The 17,639-nt window shown below is 32.4% G+C and overlaps 1 protein-coding gene across 1 annotated transcript; it reads right to left on the bottom strand.

Moving 5' to 3' along the window:
- Positions 1–14,788: 14,788 nt before the first annotated feature.
- On the bottom strand, positions 14,789–16,928 carry LOC143593012 (ethylene-responsive transcription factor CRF4-like). Its single transcript, XM_077072767.1, has one exon. It carries the CDS (start codon positions 16,287–16,289, stop codon positions 15,102–15,104), a length of 1,188 nt encoding a protein of 395 aa, XP_076928882.1. The 5' UTR covers positions 16,290–16,928; the 3' UTR covers positions 14,789–15,101.
- Between the last annotated feature and the right edge of the window lie 711 nt (positions 16,929–17,639).

The raw sequence follows: 17,639 nt of genomic DNA, 5'->3' as shown, positions 1-17,639 counted from the left end.
CCGAACAATCCGAATTTTTAAAAAATCCATATTCGAATCCGATTCGAATCCGAATTAGTTATTCGGTTATTCGGATTGATCCGATCCGAATATCCGAATAAGAATTCGGATCAGTTTATTTGGTTTTCGGGTTCGGTTCGGATTTCGGTTTTTTTCGAATTTCGGATTTCTTGAACAACTATGTTATAGACATGACATAGAAGGTAGTTAAGCGAGTCGTATTTTATGTTTGATATTTGTGTTAGCGCTTTATCTTAAACTGTTTAACACTATAAGACTAGTTTTGCCAGCCCTGCTCATAAGAAGCAAAAGTCCAAACATACAATGAAAATGAAAAAAAATAAATAAATAACAAACCCAACTGAAAATCTGGTACTCGAACGCTACAATGGAAAATTTATAAAATTAAACTCGTGTCACTTTTCCCAATCAACGTTAGGCTGTTTGCTCCTATATTTCACCCAAAAAATGAACACTAATATTGTTCATCACTTTGGCCACCGATAAAGTAATGCTATTAAAAATCATGTCATTCCTTGAATTCCTAATCAATCCAAGAAGTAACCGTTGAGATAGCTTGAATCCTCTGGCATTCCTCCATATTGCTCTTGTGTTTTTTTGGAAATTCAAGTATCTATTCCACCGAGTCGAAGTGTCCAACGTTTGGTAATTTGACCCAAGCATGTACAATGGTCCGCACCCATTTAGCCATCTGACAGTGCACCATTAGGTTGAGTGAAGATTCATAATGCATTCCACAAAGCACACACCCGAGATTTTCGATATCAATACCTCTAACTGACAAAGCTTCTTTAGTCGCAATTAGGACCAATTTCAATATATCTAAAATGGGTCTTTACAAATATATAAAATATTATTAAGATGCTTGTAGTATATTATAATGTTTACAAATATTGATTATAATAAAAAGTGGAGTGTGTCTAACAAGTGTAAGAAGTAATCTGGTGCGTTAGATATGTTGATCTGACGGTGGATATGAAAAATGTGTTTATTGTGCGGTGTATTTTATTTTAGCTGCGGTGTGTTTGTTGTGCGATGTGTTTTATTAGATCTAATGGTGAAAACACACTTTCGACACTTATTAGAAAAAAACTACTTATTATAACATTGCTCTTTACATATATTGTTATATTGTTTCTCAATTTAGATTTTATAACTATGTAATACAAAAGGTTTACTTTAAAAAGGTTGGTATTTGGTCATGTCGATCCAATAAACAACCCTAAAAGGCTAACTTGTATCGACATAAGCCAACTCATCCACTTTGTCGTCTAAAATCTAAATTACTTTACCTCTATGAAACGAAATAACAGTAATCTTGTTCTTAAATAATTAGATTTTGTTTTGGTTAAGTCAAACAATGATCTTGAAAACGATTGAAACATCCTAAATATTAACATGTGAATGATATCTTTTCTCGTTTATTTCATTATGGCATTTATCAAAAGTACAAGTTGAAAAAGCGACACGGTTTACGGTTCATAGGTCCACCACTCACCATGATTATTTACTTTAATAAATAGTTGAGTTGATTTCAATAGTTTATGAGATTTACCGTGACTTATATTTTATGTTGAATCCTTTTATTGTACAGACCTTTCTGTTTTAGCTAAAAAAATGTAATTAAAGTAACCTAAACCGTCAAATTCGTGTCGACTGTAGTGCCCAGGACCGACAACTCTTTAAGTTTTACAAATCTCTGTGTTTTATCGATCAAATAAACATTGTTTTAAATTTTTTTATTTTTTATATATTAATCTTGTTATGTGCTTAATTCGACTAGTTTATTATTATTATTATTTGGTTTTAACGCTTGGATTTTACATAAGTTGTTTATACGATACCGTAATGAACGTAACTAAAACCGAAGAAATTTGTGTTGACTCACCGCTGCAACGCCCGAGACCTACAACGCTTGGGTTTACCGACTCAATTCCGCTATGTCGAGGACCAACAGTGCTTGGGTTTTACGAACAATTGGAATTTATACGAGTGTCACTATTGTCTCCTGTGTTGACATATTAATTTTTTTAACTTAGTATCGATATTTTAACAAACTTAACGCATACCAATCGAAAAACACGTTAGTCACCGCCGCAACGCGATTACGCCAGGTAAAATACTAGCTGTGTGTAAATCTAGTTGTGTGTAAATGTAAAAATACATTGTTCAAACAAACACAGCTTAAAATTATTTTGGCCACTAAAAGTTTAAACCAGATTTGAAAAGTTTCAAATTTTCAACTGAGGCCACCAATGTTACGTCATCTTTCAACTTTAGCCAACTAAATTTCACACATTTACACTTTTGACATAAGACTTTTAGCATTTCAACTTTGTTCACGAAACTTTTATGTTGACGGTAGCATAATGATCTGACCCGATACTAACCGAGTTATAGTCGTGCCCCTACTGCACCACGCCGTTTAGGCGGTTAAAGCATCTATAAAGAGAGGTTTTGTATTATTTTTGGTTTATAACAAGGCAACCGGTGTAGGCGTTAGGTTCATTTGCGAATCAAGTTCTAGTCACCACAAAGGACGGGATCTTCAACTTGTTTTAATAAAAAAATATTATATATAAGATAGAAATATAATATTTATATGAAAGATAAAAAAGACCAATCGTTTTTTGGTGTCCTTTTTTAAAAGTTTTAGCGTTCAAAAAGTTACTTAATGTTAAAAAAACGGGGTGATGTAATGACGTTGATAAAAGGTTAAAGATGGGATCGGGAATTTCGGGATAAGTACATGTCGGTACTGGTACCAGTATTTACTGAATTTTTGCTACGATACATGTACCGTGCCTTATAGATACTGAATCGAGCATTTTCGGTACCAGTACTGATACCAAGTTTTTAAAAATATTGGGATCAGAAAAATTCAAAAATGATACCAGCATGATAATGAGCTCATCTTTAAGACTTTGCTAAAAGTTAAAATTAGTAGTTATTACTATTATGCCATCTCCACTTTATATACCCCCAAATCATTTAACATTTTTCGTTTTCATTGATTAATCAATGGTTCCGGTTACCTACTATTATATATTAAGTCTTTGTTATTTGACTATTAATAATTATAATAGATTACGTTTTACCCAAGACGGTTAACTAAAGTAATACTTTGGATCGTTGACAGTGAGTGGGCCTTTGAACCCAATTTAACAACTATAACCCACGTGACACCAGCCAGCCTATTCACGGTCCAACCTCCAAACATAATTATTTCAAAGTTATCGTGTTGTTTTTCCAAATCATTCAATCAAATTATACTGTTATGTGTTTGACTTGTTGCTAAAACTTTTTCAAAGATTAAATCTTTCTCTTCTTCAGCTAACAGGGCCATCTCATACCCACCATATAGGGCTCGGCCGACGTATAGGGCATACTTTTGGTGAGGTCCTCAAATTTTAAAATTATATATATATATGATAAATATCATTACAGAACCCTTAAATTATTAAAGAACTTGAAATAACCCTTAAAAACTAACGTTTTTATAAAAAAATGTTTTGTATGTTAATGTTAGTTGAGTGTAACTTTATCATTTTTTATATTTATATTTACGACTACAATTTTGAAAATTAGTTTTTATACATATCTGTGTTTTGTTTTACACCTATGTAAATTTGTTAGTACATACAATTTACACATGTGTAAACTTACTATTTATTTATGTAATCAAAAATTTTTATATGAAATATGATAAAACTACTCTTAAATAATGTTAATATATAAAAAAATTAAAAAAATTAAAAAAAAATGTTTGGTTGTGTAGAGTTCCTAAGAGTTCTTAACTTTTTTAGAGTTCTTAAATGATACTAACCTTATATATATATATATAACTAGTTTTTATCCCCCGTATTACGGGGGTGTTTTATATTATTTGTTTGTAGTATTTAATTATTTTTTGAATTTTTATTTTTTTATTGTATGAAAGTTAATAATATACTTATGGTTTGATGATAAATTGTTTCACAAATAAATGAGATGTTATAACTCGGTTTAAAAGCAATATGGGTATGATGAGACCTAAGACCCGTTTATTTTTTTACTATAAATCGGTTTTTTAATTATAAATTATATATATATATCTTTTTTTTAAATAAATCATATATTAATTTTTAGTATATCCTATTTTATAGGATTTTTACATCAATAATTTGGTGATATTAATTTTTAATTTAATGAGATTCTGTAACCCGTTTAATGAATATATGGGTTTGGTAAAACCCATACCCGTGAATTCGGGTCAAATGCATGAGAAGCCTCAATTTAAAAATCAAGCAAATCTGGTGACCCCAAAAAAGGGGGAGTGACCACATCGTGACACCTAGGATTTTTTGGTTTTCGTTTATATATATTATAGATAAGAAGTTTTCTAGGAATGATAAGAACCAACAAACTTTTGACATGGGGCATTACAAATTATGGTGAAAGAATAATTATAGGAAACTATGTCGGTTATAATGATGAAAGAGTAATTCTAGGAAACTATGTCGGTTATTGGTGATTTTAAATCTCAACCATTGATTAACATAATCCAATGACTATGATTTATTTCTAGTCTTCCTAGGAAACTACTTATTTTTATGATAACTCTTCCCTATATATATAAGAGATATTTTGAGGACTTGATTAGTTTTAAGAATTTTAATAACTTAATTTTGAACCACATATTTAATTAAATGTTATAAAATATGTGACTAAGATTAAATTTAATTAAAAAATAAATCAGAAAAGATAATAAAGATTTTATTATAATTACACAAGTTTAAATGTTAATTACACATGTGTAAAAATTCGATTCGGTGTGTAAAAAAATACCGTAATTTTTTGTACATCACTTACACTTACGTATTACACATGTGTAAAAAAAATAAAAATAAAAAATTGTTACGTTGAGTTCTTTCAAGTTCTTAAAACTCAAAGTGGTTCTCAAAAGAAATCAATCATATACATATATGATTGATTTCTTTTGAGAACCACTTTGAGTTTTAAGAACTTGAAAGAACTCAACGTAACAATTTTTTATTTTTATTTTTTTTACACATGTGTATATATATGATTGATTTCTTTTGATAAGCACTTTGAGTTTTAAGAACTTGAAAGAACTCAACGTAACAATTTTTTATTTTTATTTTTTTTACACATGTTTAATACGTAAGTGTAAGTGATGTACAAAAAATTACGGTATTTTTTTACACATCGAATCGACTTTTGTGTAACTAACGTTTAAACTTGTGTAATTATCAAAAATACTTATTCTCTCTCTCCTGCTTCATTTTTTAATTAAATTTAATCTCAACCACGTATTTCATATCATTTAATTAAATGTGTGGTTCAAAATTGAGTTTTTAAAGTTCTTAAAACTCACCATGGTTCTTAAAATAACCCTCCCTATATGTATATATATATTAAACATTAATAATTGAATTGAGGTGAAAAAGGCTAATATGTAACCAATATTGGCCTAAAAATCAGAAGTCCATTAAACAATCTAATAATGTATTATTGGGTGTGAGTCTACTAATGAAGTAATGAACTTATAAATAACATGATAATAAGAGCCAATTTCATTTCAGTCTTTTTATATTTAGTGAAAAATTATACTATATAATAAATAAAAGTTTTCTCATGACACATGTCATTCTCTTATACATTTTTATTTTTTGTTCCCACCTTTATCTCATATTAATTATACATTACCGTACTTTTTAAAGTTCTTTTTATATATATTTTGTTTAATGATTTCTAATTGTTTTTACAATACATATTTTATATTTTTTAAATACGTTATGTTTATTTATAAAACATTTTTATAAACTAAACATTTTCATTATTCAACGGGTTCATTGTTAAAAACACGTTGATCTTAATTTGAACCCTACCGGCATTCTTTTCACCTGTAACCGTAATATCTTTCTTTTTATTCATATTTTGTCGATCGAAACCTTATTAATTCTCCTTTATTGTACATTCTTCAACTAATCGAACGTTTTCTTCTATTGATGGTGGGTTCGTATTGTTTCGATTGTACCGTTTGTGTTCTCATAATACTATTTTACTTTAGTTGCTATCATATTTTTAATGTATTATCTAATGTTGTATCGAAAGAAGTATTTAGAGATTTATTATTTATTTTTAAGTTTGTGAATAGTAGTTGTAATTTAACTCGTACTTAATGTATTACTCAACTTTATTTATAAAAAGTTATCACTTACAAAATTTAAATTATCCAACCCGTGTAAAACACGGGTACATAATCTAGTGGTTTTATAGAAGAACAATTATTTAGTACTCGTCATAGGTATTCAAAATTTTGAAGACAATTATGTAATACGATTGTTTCAAATGGAGGTCACATTTATTTCATTTTATTACGACTATAACAAATGTCAACTAATTTATCAAGTCAAATCTCTTTTAATTTGAATTTGAATTGACTCACTGTAAGCCTCTCTGTCATTAGAGCACTTGTGTGCTCACAAAAACACCATGTCGAACGACATAGGACCTAGCCTTGGTCCTAAACTTTAACTAGATCATACTTATCCAATATTGCAAAAATCGCTAGTCGGTAGTCGGGCGATAGGATGGGGACTAGCGATTAATCAGGATTAATCGAGATTAATCGGATCGGACTTTAATATATATTTTTCAGTTTCATACATACGCGGACACATTTTTATATTTAATATTTGGTTTTATACATACACAAACATATTTTGGCCGACAATTGGTTGGAATCTCGCTGGAAACCGCTAGTTTTTTGCTGCAATCTCACCGAAAACTGCTAATTTTGGTCGAAATCTTGCCGGAAACCGCTGATTTTGGCCGGAATCTCGCTGAAAACTGCCGATTTTGGCCGGATATAACCGTTGACCGAGTAATTAGCCGACTCATCCAAAATTAGTCAGTGAAGTGGGGACTAGCGATTAATCGGGGATTAATCGGTGCCTAGTCGGGATTTTTGCAACAATGTATTTACCTACTCTATCAACTTATTTCTTTATAGATAAACAGTTTACGTGTGTGTCTCTCTATATATGTGTGTGTAAAAATCTACTAATGATAATAATACTAATTCTCAAAATACACTATATATTAATATGGATATATTGAGTTTGAATCAAATACAAATGAAATTAACGTGTCAAACGTGAGATTCAAGTAGTATAATTATATATACAAGTAGAGTATTTATGTAATTACATCATAGAGTTATATGATGTGATTACATAATTACTCTACTTAATTATCATGTTTAGCACGTTAATTTCATATGTATGTTAGTGTTCCCCTAAATATATTTGTGATTTGTTTAAAATATAGATAAGTCATGCGTAACCCACTAAGTTTTTCCGTTCCATTTTTTTCTTTATTTTTGTATGATGCTTCGGCCAAAATTGTACCTTTTCATTTACGTTATGGGCCTATGGCATTAATAGAAAAACGTAATAAATAAACATAGATAATGCCGTCGTATACAGGTCACGTGACTCCAGGTACCAAAGAAACATATATCATCACCATGATCCACAAACTACACGCTCATTGTGTGTATAAAAAGTTTTTAGTAATCATTATACTATCATTTTGATTTTTGACACATCCCAATTCCTCTGGTTTCTACCAACATTTTGGTAGAAAAACATTTTTTTAATGACAGAATTATATTAAAACAAGGACCGGCAAATGCCTAGTCACTCAAACAATATATAAGATATACAATTTACAAGTTTATCACAATAAATATTCCGTTTCCTAATTTACCCCTCTTTTATCTTGGAATCACTTAAAAAAACCTTAAAACTTTTATTTCTTCAATAGTTTTATTTGGACATGTGATTATGTTGTCAAAAGATCTTGTTATTCCTTGATTTTCATGAGCTCAAAATCATGAAACGGAATACCAATTGAATTATCAAGGTTGGTTTTTGGGTTCCATAACGTCGGCTATGGAAACTGTATAAACAGGTGGTAGCTTGCACCAACTTGATATACTTTGTCATACTGAATCCACCTATTAGCATGTTATTAGCAAATGTTCCACGGTCTCATTGTGTTCCAAACATAATCAACAAATCACCATTCCTTTTTGCATGTTCCCTCTCAAAGGGTCGTTTGAGTAGCTATTCTCTCTTGTTGGTTTTCCAACAAAAAAATATTTAATTTTCTTTAAAATCCAGTTTACCCCACTTGTATGGACTTTGAATGTCAACTACACGATGTATTACGCCTCATTTAATTGAGGGTTCTATTTATGGCAAACAAAAGTGTAAGTTTAAAAGTACTTTAAGTGACGGGTAAATTAGCTAGAAAAATTCTAAACATCTTGAGCTGAGTTGGTTGATTTTTTAACTAGTTTGGAGAATTTGCTTTCTTTTTTATCAATCAAACATCGAATAACTTTCCATCCAATCGGTCCGATTTTATTAGACAAAGTAACAAAATTAGCCATTTTCTTGGGTTGTTATGCCTCTATACTTCTATATTAAAAAGAAATACATCTATTGCAATGAGAAGCATGAAGCCAATGTTGCGTATCAACTAATTTCTCTCGCATATCAAAGTTTATTCCCATCAATTCAGGATTAGAAATTTAGAATCATGTCGTACATTAAGTACCATCAATAAACGTACCTTTAATTGACCAAATTTAGTACATACGTTATATTTTAAAATAATATTTAGTCAATGAAACTATCCCACATTTTTTAGCAGGTTGAGCTAAAAACCACACAAAAGACTACCTTCGTTAAAATTCTCAAATTTCATTCTTGAACAAAATATTGGGATCTAAACATATTTCAGTATAATATTTAAAGTATAATAGACACCAATATTTGGGATATTATAACTCTCTCTACTACTTAAAGAGTTAAAGTTTTGTACTCGAAAGTCGAAACCTATACACACAGAAATCAAAATAGGGAGTATATAATTCTTACTCATATAACTTGTATAAAAAGTATTTTGATACGTACTTGATAATATTGGCTAGTGTATTGACTCTTTAAAATCATACATAGTGACACTCTTTTCATTAAGTGGTTGACTACTTGACTATACCTTTGAAGAAGTTTTAAGGGCGCTAAATGGATCAAAAAATTTAGTTAAATGTTAAAACATAACTTCCTTTTTTTTTGTAAATCTTATATGAAAATATGATTTACAATTTTTTATTTTATTAAAACGCTATATATTTTGTAAAATCTGTTTGCAAATGTCGAAAAGTTTGGAGGTGACTTAAAAAATACAAAAATTGGGTCATATAACACATGCATAACCATAATTCTTTGTTTCTTAAATTATTACACCACTTTGCACTACCATCAAATTTCATTTCCCTCAACCCTACACACGCTCTACCTTTGATATTAATTGTCTCCACACAAAATATTTTAATTTTCATCATCATCATCATCATCATCATCATCATCATCGTACTCAGTATATCCCACCAATAGCAATGCTATGGTAGGGTCTGAGGAGGGTAAGATATGGGATAGAGAGGCTGCTTCCGGTGAGACCCCCGGCTCGATAGTAGTATTGCATCAAGCCTTGGACATAAGGCACATAGCACTCAATCATCGGGACACCGGCTGATTGGTGCATGTGCCCTTGTCTTTCGGCTATCAACGCCACCACATGATGCCTGATTAACCTTCCGCCACTTTTAACGTTATTTTCACGAGATTAGTAAAATAACGTCAAAATTAGTGCATGTGCCCTTGTCTTTCGGCTATCAACGACACCGGCTGATCGGTGCATGTGCCCTTGTCAAAATATTTTAATTTATTTATTAATATTAATATGCACGCATATATGCATGGTTAACTTTAATATCGTGATTTCATAAATTATCAAATTGGATATTGTAAGATAACCTATAATTAAATACTGGCTAGTTCGAGAGTGAGAGACAATTTTTTAATATGATTATATCGGTATTAATTGTTAGAAGGAAATTAAAATGTTTATTAAAATGAAGATTGAGACATAATAATGAGGGAAAGTTTGATTTGGTTTTTCTTTCTTATCGCCTTTGAGTGAGGATTATGGTTTGTCATAAACCCCACATGACATGCAACCTACTACAATTATTCCTCACAAAATCTAGCATTTATTTTATGTTTTTTTGAACGTCGTATTTTTCAAGTCTACATGTAATGGGATTCAATCGTTTTCGATTATTTAACGTTTCATGTCCGACTTGAAAATCCCTCTTCGAAGAGGACACCCCAAGCCAAGAGGCCTGTGGTTTTGTTTTGTTTATTCCAATTAATTATGAAATCAGTTATGTTTTTCTTTTCTTTTCTTTTGTATGGGAATTGGTTTTCATCCTAGTGATAAAGATCGATCATTGTCATTTAGAAAAAATAATTGAGACAAAGTGGAACTCTATATCACCATAACAGACCTATAATGAGATGTGCGTGCAATCATAGGAGTAATATGGGAGTTAAAAGACACAACAAATGAATTACAAACTTATTTTCGATCTATTTAACTTAGGCTATTTGTAGTGGAGGGTTACAAAATAAGGGAATTTATGACATTTGACGTCTGGTCAGTAACAGAGGAATTTTTGTTTTAGGAGTGTAATGGTGTGTGTGTATATGCCACACACAAAAGAATATAATAATAATATTCTCAAATGAATGACGGCGACAAAAACTTGTCGCTCCCCCCCCCCCCCTCCTTGTCGCCCCACATATCCCCCCGGGGGGATGAATATCGCCCAAAACTTGAGCATTCATTGTCCCATTATGTATACCGTTATTATTGGAGCTAGAGAGTTGAGAGGGCTTGTAGGTTTCGTTTTTTGGAAATCTCATGATCTCTTTATTCGTCGTGTACTAGTCACTTTTATATTAAAAGTGTTTATGTTGTTACTCATCAAATGTTTAATCGGATAATTCAAAATAAAAACAAGAATAACGCATCATAAAATGACGACATATGCTTTATGGTTGGAAAATGGAAAACTATCATAATGTTTGTTGTTGAAACAATACAACTTTTCATAAAGAAATATGTTAGTTGGCAGCTAGAATTGTTGGCGGTTATTCAGCTATGTTAGCTAGAAAGTTGTCAGTCTTCTTGAGTCTGATATGTCAGTAGTAACTAAGTTACTCATTGAGAGCGGACATTGGAGCAAATAGTAAGGTTGTTGTTTTCTTATCTTGAGGTCACGGGTTCAATGAGTGAAAACAGGCTCTTACAAAAAAAAAGGTGTGGAATAAAGCCGCACACATTGGATCGCGAAGCGATCTTGCCCCTACGCGAACGCGGTAGCCTAGCGCACCGGGTAAGCCCTTTGACTCGGTTACTACTTATCGTCCATGTTGCTACTGATAATTGACTTGTTAGCGGACTATCCACGGTTCGAATGTACTGGAAATAAGAATATTCTTTTACAAATAACATATTTACATACTTCGTAACTTGTAACAATATTTATGCTAAACTTAACTAAAATTACTAACAATATTCAAATATCGTTAATTTCTTATAAATTTTTTTATTTAAAGAAATATTCAATCTCGTAGTTTCTTCTAGTATAATCATCCAAATAGTAACATGGACGAAGCTTTGTTGTGGCCTCGGCCCCACCCCGTTTTCTTTTTCTCGGTAGTGTTAATTTACTCTTTTTTTTGTCTTAAACTTTTTATACGTATTGTAAATTTAATCGTTTTTGCCGAAAATGTTGAGCCCGGCCTACACACCCGTTCATAAAAAGTTTTGTACATATTGAGTCCGGCGCTCTTTACATTTCCCGTCCAAACTTCGTCATTGACACCAACAACTCAACAGGTATTCTAAACGAACTTAAAAATATACTATATTATTATAACCTTTTAGTTGAAACTTATTGTTCCGAAAGTAACTTATAAGAATACAATTAGAACAGAAAGTTGAAAAGTTATTTACTTTGCCATTCGTTGATAATTTGATGTCATCCCTTTATTAAATTTAAAATTATACCTCCGTCTTATATATGAACTTTTTAATCTTTTAATAGTTCTTTTGTTATCTAATTATGGAAAATTAATAAACATGGTCAGGTATAGGTTGCTTGACTTTAAAAAGGTTCTTCCGGATCTTGTAAAGTTATAATTGTATTCAATGAAAATGAAATTATGATGCATAACCCTTTTCATATGCCATGACTTGGAGACCATCACAACCACACATTTGTATCACCAAATCTTTACCTTACATTTATTTCCTACCAATTCTACATTTTCAATCAAAAATCTACTTAGTCAATTTTAAATTTATGATTCTATATAAAATCAACATTTTAAGTTATAAAGCTAAAAAAAACTAAAATTGCATAATGAAAGGAAGATTGGTGATATCAAATATCCTCAAATATAATGGCTTAAGATAACTATCACTTATTGATATAGTGGTATGTTGTCCCCATTACATATGTGATGTTCTGGGTTTAATTATTACAAATGCAAGATAAAGATGATATTAAATTGTTAAAAAGAAAAAAAATCATAACTTAAGATGGATTTACAATTGTGACTCTTGAAAAATATCCACCGGTTTAGCACGACATGTTCATTGTAAAGATAAACATTTTTTTAATGAATTTGCCAAAAATGTTCACATGAAATTTCATGAGGTTTCCGCAACACGCATCAACTCGTGATCATTTATTCACAAAGTTTGTTTTATATTACAAACCACAATAATAAGCTTATCTTTTCAGTCTCTTTCCTTGTTATTCGGTTAAAGTACATTCTTATTTAAATTTTGTTATAGTTTTATAACACTTAAGCATCTCATTCTTGGTTTCTATCTTTCTTCAATTAGAAACTTGTATATTTCCTTCCATCTGTCTTTCTTTTGTTCAAAAATACTCATAATAAAAATATGAGTAGATATGAGGAACAATAAGTGATTCCCAATAGTTGTTATAAGCATTATATAATGACTTAGAAATGGTATAGACTATAGAGTGTCAAATCAGATGAAAACCTTGACATTATCCTCATATTATAAAGATGATCTGATATAAAAAGAGATGAAAATGATCTAAGAAAACACGTTTGACCCATATGCTATTTTAGTTTTAGGAATAAAATCAATTTTCTTTTTTAAATTAAGAATTTAGTCTTCAATGTTTGTAGAACGTAACATGTTTGAAATTCATAACTAACAACCGTGAAAAGCTAACTAAATCAATGTGAAATGACTTGGCCTTACTATTAGAATAACAATTCCCTAAAACCACCATAGTTCTAAGTCATACTCAAAAGGCTTTGGTTATTCATACACCTTTTTGACATACTCAAACATCTATTATACAAGTTGTATGAGACCAATATGACTTGTATGATAAGTTGATAAGTGTATGCAAAGGGTGTAATATAACATCCCATATCGAAAACCTTCCCAGTAGTTATAACTTTAATGTCATTGAAAAGAAAGATGGATTCTAGTTTGCATGTCTGTAATTAACACTTGTAAAAATATGCCAATTTTCATAAAACTAATGTAGCGTTTGATACACATGATTTATACGCAAAATGTAATGGATTGTTATGATGGAATGAAAATTTGAGTGTTTAGTTAGTCAACCGAATGGAGTCATATTACAAAAGGAATCCAACTTTATCAAAATCATTCTTTCCTGATACTACCTTTTTTTTATTATATATTTAATTCCTCCTTCTTGCACTCTACTTTCTCTATACCACCATCTAACCACCACCGTTGCCACCATCTCCACGACCACTATCATCGCAAATGTTGCATATGTCTTTACTAACTCCTAAATTATATCAATGTCCCCCTTATGGGATTACACATAATGGGATTAGAGCATTCTCATTTCATTCTCCATCCCTGTCTCTATAATTATACTAAAAACATCATTTTTTCTCTTACATTTTCAACTAAATAATATTTTTTATACTTTTATCATTACCTTTTATCTCTCATTCACTCACAACCACTTTCAAAAACATTAAAAAATTATAGAGGTGAACAATATGTTTCTCCAAATTTAACCATGAACAATATTATATTCTCTTTTCTCCTCTCACAACAACTTTTAATAATCTCTAAAAAATGAAGACTCCCCTCACATTATTTTAGAGAATGGAATGGAAATCTCAAAAAAAAAAATGCACACCTCTATCATGTGTGCTAGTTCCAAAATGTTTTATCTTTATACTATACCAAAGAGACAAAGTAGAAGAAAGAAATATGGGGTTTGTTTTTTCATATATTTTTAAACACATAATGGTGATTTTAATTAATCTAACATATTAATTTACTTAAGTTTATGCTAATAATCAAATATCTTAAACAAGACTTGGTAGTCTAGTGGAATGTTAGAGAGCGAGTAATCCTTCCTCTCTGTAAAATAAAATGAAAAACATAAAACATGTCTAACATAAATTAACTATTTTATTTAATTTAAAATAAAAAAAACAAGTTATCGAATAAAAATAATATAATTACTTTTTCTCTCCTTTAAACTCAAAAATATATATTCACCCCCATACCACAATTCTTCATTACTTTGTGCCTTTATGAACTTGTGAGAACACGGTTGAACCGTATATGATGGCTAGTGAGCCCGACCAGCACCGCGTGCTTATCTTTTGATCTGCAGTGCACACCATATCGCCCACTAAATTCATACTTCCCACCGACCGGTCAAAACTAATAGCCACCCTTACCGCAAATCACGCCTTCCATTTAATATATTCTTATTTTAATCCTGATATAATTATATGTTTAATACGGGATCTTTATTTTAGGTAGTTTACTTAATATTCATTCATTCCGAATAAACTTAATTATAGAAAAAAAATTAAGACCAAAATTAACCATAAAATCCGATAATAAAGATATCACACGTATTATTCTTCTAGCCATAAACTCACTCAAATCTTCTTTTTTTCGAAGATACATCAAAAAGAGATCCTAAATAAAATTAATAATTTTACTATTACTATTACCACGACTACTACTGCCGTTTAACAAAACTGTGATCCGTGCAAAATTTGTTGGGCGATACAAGCGACCCAACGGCTGTTTAGACTTTAAAAACACCCCGTCATTACATCAGCGGGAAGAAAGTCGCCAGTGATGTCTTGAAAGTAATCATCGACTTTTAGCATCGACGACGATGTAACATCGAGCATCATATCGTTGCACATTCCAAAATCTTCATCCCATAACTTGTTAGCTTCCGTACCCCATATTTGTGCCTCATCAAAGGGTGTTTGTGTTTCAGCAAAGCTGTCGTCGGTTATATATTCCGTGGATGGGGCTTCACTTTCTATATAGATCGGTTCGGGTAACTCTAAGGCGAAATCGTCGACTGGGGAGTATTTTAAGAATTCCGAGTCGATTTCAATATGAGAAGCGTCTGTTGTAGGATAATTAAACAGATTATCCAAAAACGGCACATCCATTTCCAACTTGTTAAAGTCCAAATCTTCAGCGAAACTAGATTCCACAACCATTTGGGAATCCAGTTTCTCCTGACTCAACCCGTTGTCTGACTGACATTCCTCAGATTCTTTACCACTTTCAGTCCGGCAACGGGTTGTCTGTCCTACTCCTGTCTCGGTCTCAAACCGTAAGACAGAAGTAGGAGACTGAAGGTTATTCGACTCATGACCCGATTCATAACCGGAAGTCGACGGAACGCTGACTTCCGGCGTTGACTCCTTAGCCGGCGGAGTAACAAAATTAGTCAAAGCATCGGGACCACGTAGTTTAATAGCAGCATTGTCGTACACCATGGCGGCTTCCTCTGCTGTGTCATATGTTCCCAACCACAACCGAACACGTCTCGCTGGGTCCCTAATCTCAGCCGCCCATTTACCCCACGGCCGTTGTCGTACTCCTCGGAACTTCCGAACACCACCCGCCGTCACCACCGCACCGGCACCCTTCACCGCCTTCTGCTTAACCTCAATCTTTTTCCGACCACCACTTTCCGCCGTCGTCTTCCACGAGGTTTGAGTACTAATATTAACCTCGTTCACATACTTTTTCACCCGTCTTCTAACAAACAGCTCGTCCTCGTCCTCACTGGACGAATCAGTGGCGTCAGGATCCGTCATTGAAATCCGTACAACTTTCGGCAACGACGTCGTTTGCCGGTTTAACGGCTTCTTAGACTTTGCTGACGTCACTAACGGATTATAAGCAGCCACCATTGTTGTAACGTTTTTGTGTTGGGTGTATTTGATCGGACGTAACATTTCATAGCTATCCATTTTGTATATATACAAAATAATTAGCTACCAAACCGCATCCAATGGATCTTTAGTCACAAAGAAGCTTCACCCGGAATCAAAACTCAAATCAAAATAATATCAAAAGGGTGTGTGTTAAAGGGAAAAGCTAAAAAAGGATTCTTTATGAAGATTGTAGAGAGAGAAAGAGTATGAAGTGAAGGAAGACCAAAAGAATTTGAAGTTGAAGTTACGAGAGAAGGGGTAATCAGAGTTATATAGGATCCGACTACACCGTCTACGGGACAAATATAGGAAAGTAGTTATTTTAATATACTATACTTTTTAATTTAATTTAATAATTTTTTTCTTTTTTAAAATATTATTATAAAATGTTCACCACAAAATATCTCTAGCCGGTAGGCACGGTGGTAAAGTGACCGGAGAATACAGGTTATAGTTAGAGACAATGGTCCAATAAGTGAACTCGAAGCAATGCTGACTCACCACATGGTTAACTTCGTGTGTCGTGAAACCGGTCACGTGACACCCAGGATGCCCGGCTGTGTTAAAATAAAATCATCCTGCCTCAGTTTAAAACTTTAAATCAAGTAATCAGTAATGACTAAACCTCAAACAGTCAACCTCCCAGGATCCCCTATGCTTTGACCAATTTTAATTCTTTTTGGTTTTCCTAAGGCTGAGGGGTGTGGGGCGCAATCCTGGGCGCGAGAGCCCCTCCGCTCGCGTTTCGGGGCGCTAACACCACACCACCGGGGCGCGAGCCGGGGCGCGAGCGGGGCGCGAGCGCGGAAATCCAGGCAGGCGTGAGTGTGGTCGCGGGAGAAGAGAGAGGAAAAGCTGGTGGGCCCGCCCAAAAGAGCCGTTGAGCTCCGTTTTTTAAAAAAAAAAACCTTTAAAAACTCCTATATAATACCCCAAAATCAACCCATTTCAACCATATCAAAACACAACTTCAATCTCCAAACTCATATATAATATCCCAAACTCCTATATAATACCCAAAAATGTCTGGAAATTGGTACCCAATCCTAGATTCAGATTATAGTTACGACGATTTATGGTCGTCACCAGACCAATCGATGTTTTATACGGGGCCGCATTCAAAATGTCTGGAAAAGGAACGTATCCGAAAGAGGTTGATCGAAGAAGACCAAGCCGAAGAATAAGAATAATGTTTTTTTAGTACTTTAATTTTTATTTTATTTTTAGATATTAATGTGTTTTTTTTAATGTGTGTTTTTTTAATAATTTATGAGTTTTTTTAATAATACGTTTTTTGAATATATTTATAAAAAAATAAAAAAAAAATCCGCTGGAGCCCCTGCTGGAGCCCCTCCACACCAGGGCCAGGGGCTCCAGCGGGGGCTC

Source organism: Bidens hawaiensis, unplaced genomic scaffold (genome assembly GCF_021521415.1).
Source record: "Bidens hawaiensis isolate Kalapana, Puna unplaced genomic scaffold, B.hawaiensis_p1.1 tig00001685_1, whole genome shotgun sequence".
NCBI classification, from domain to species: domain Eukaryota; kingdom Viridiplantae; phylum Streptophyta; class Magnoliopsida; order Asterales; family Asteraceae; genus Bidens; species Bidens hawaiensis.
Note: the sequence above shows the minus strand (reverse complement) of the source record. Positions and strands in the feature narration are given on the sequence as shown.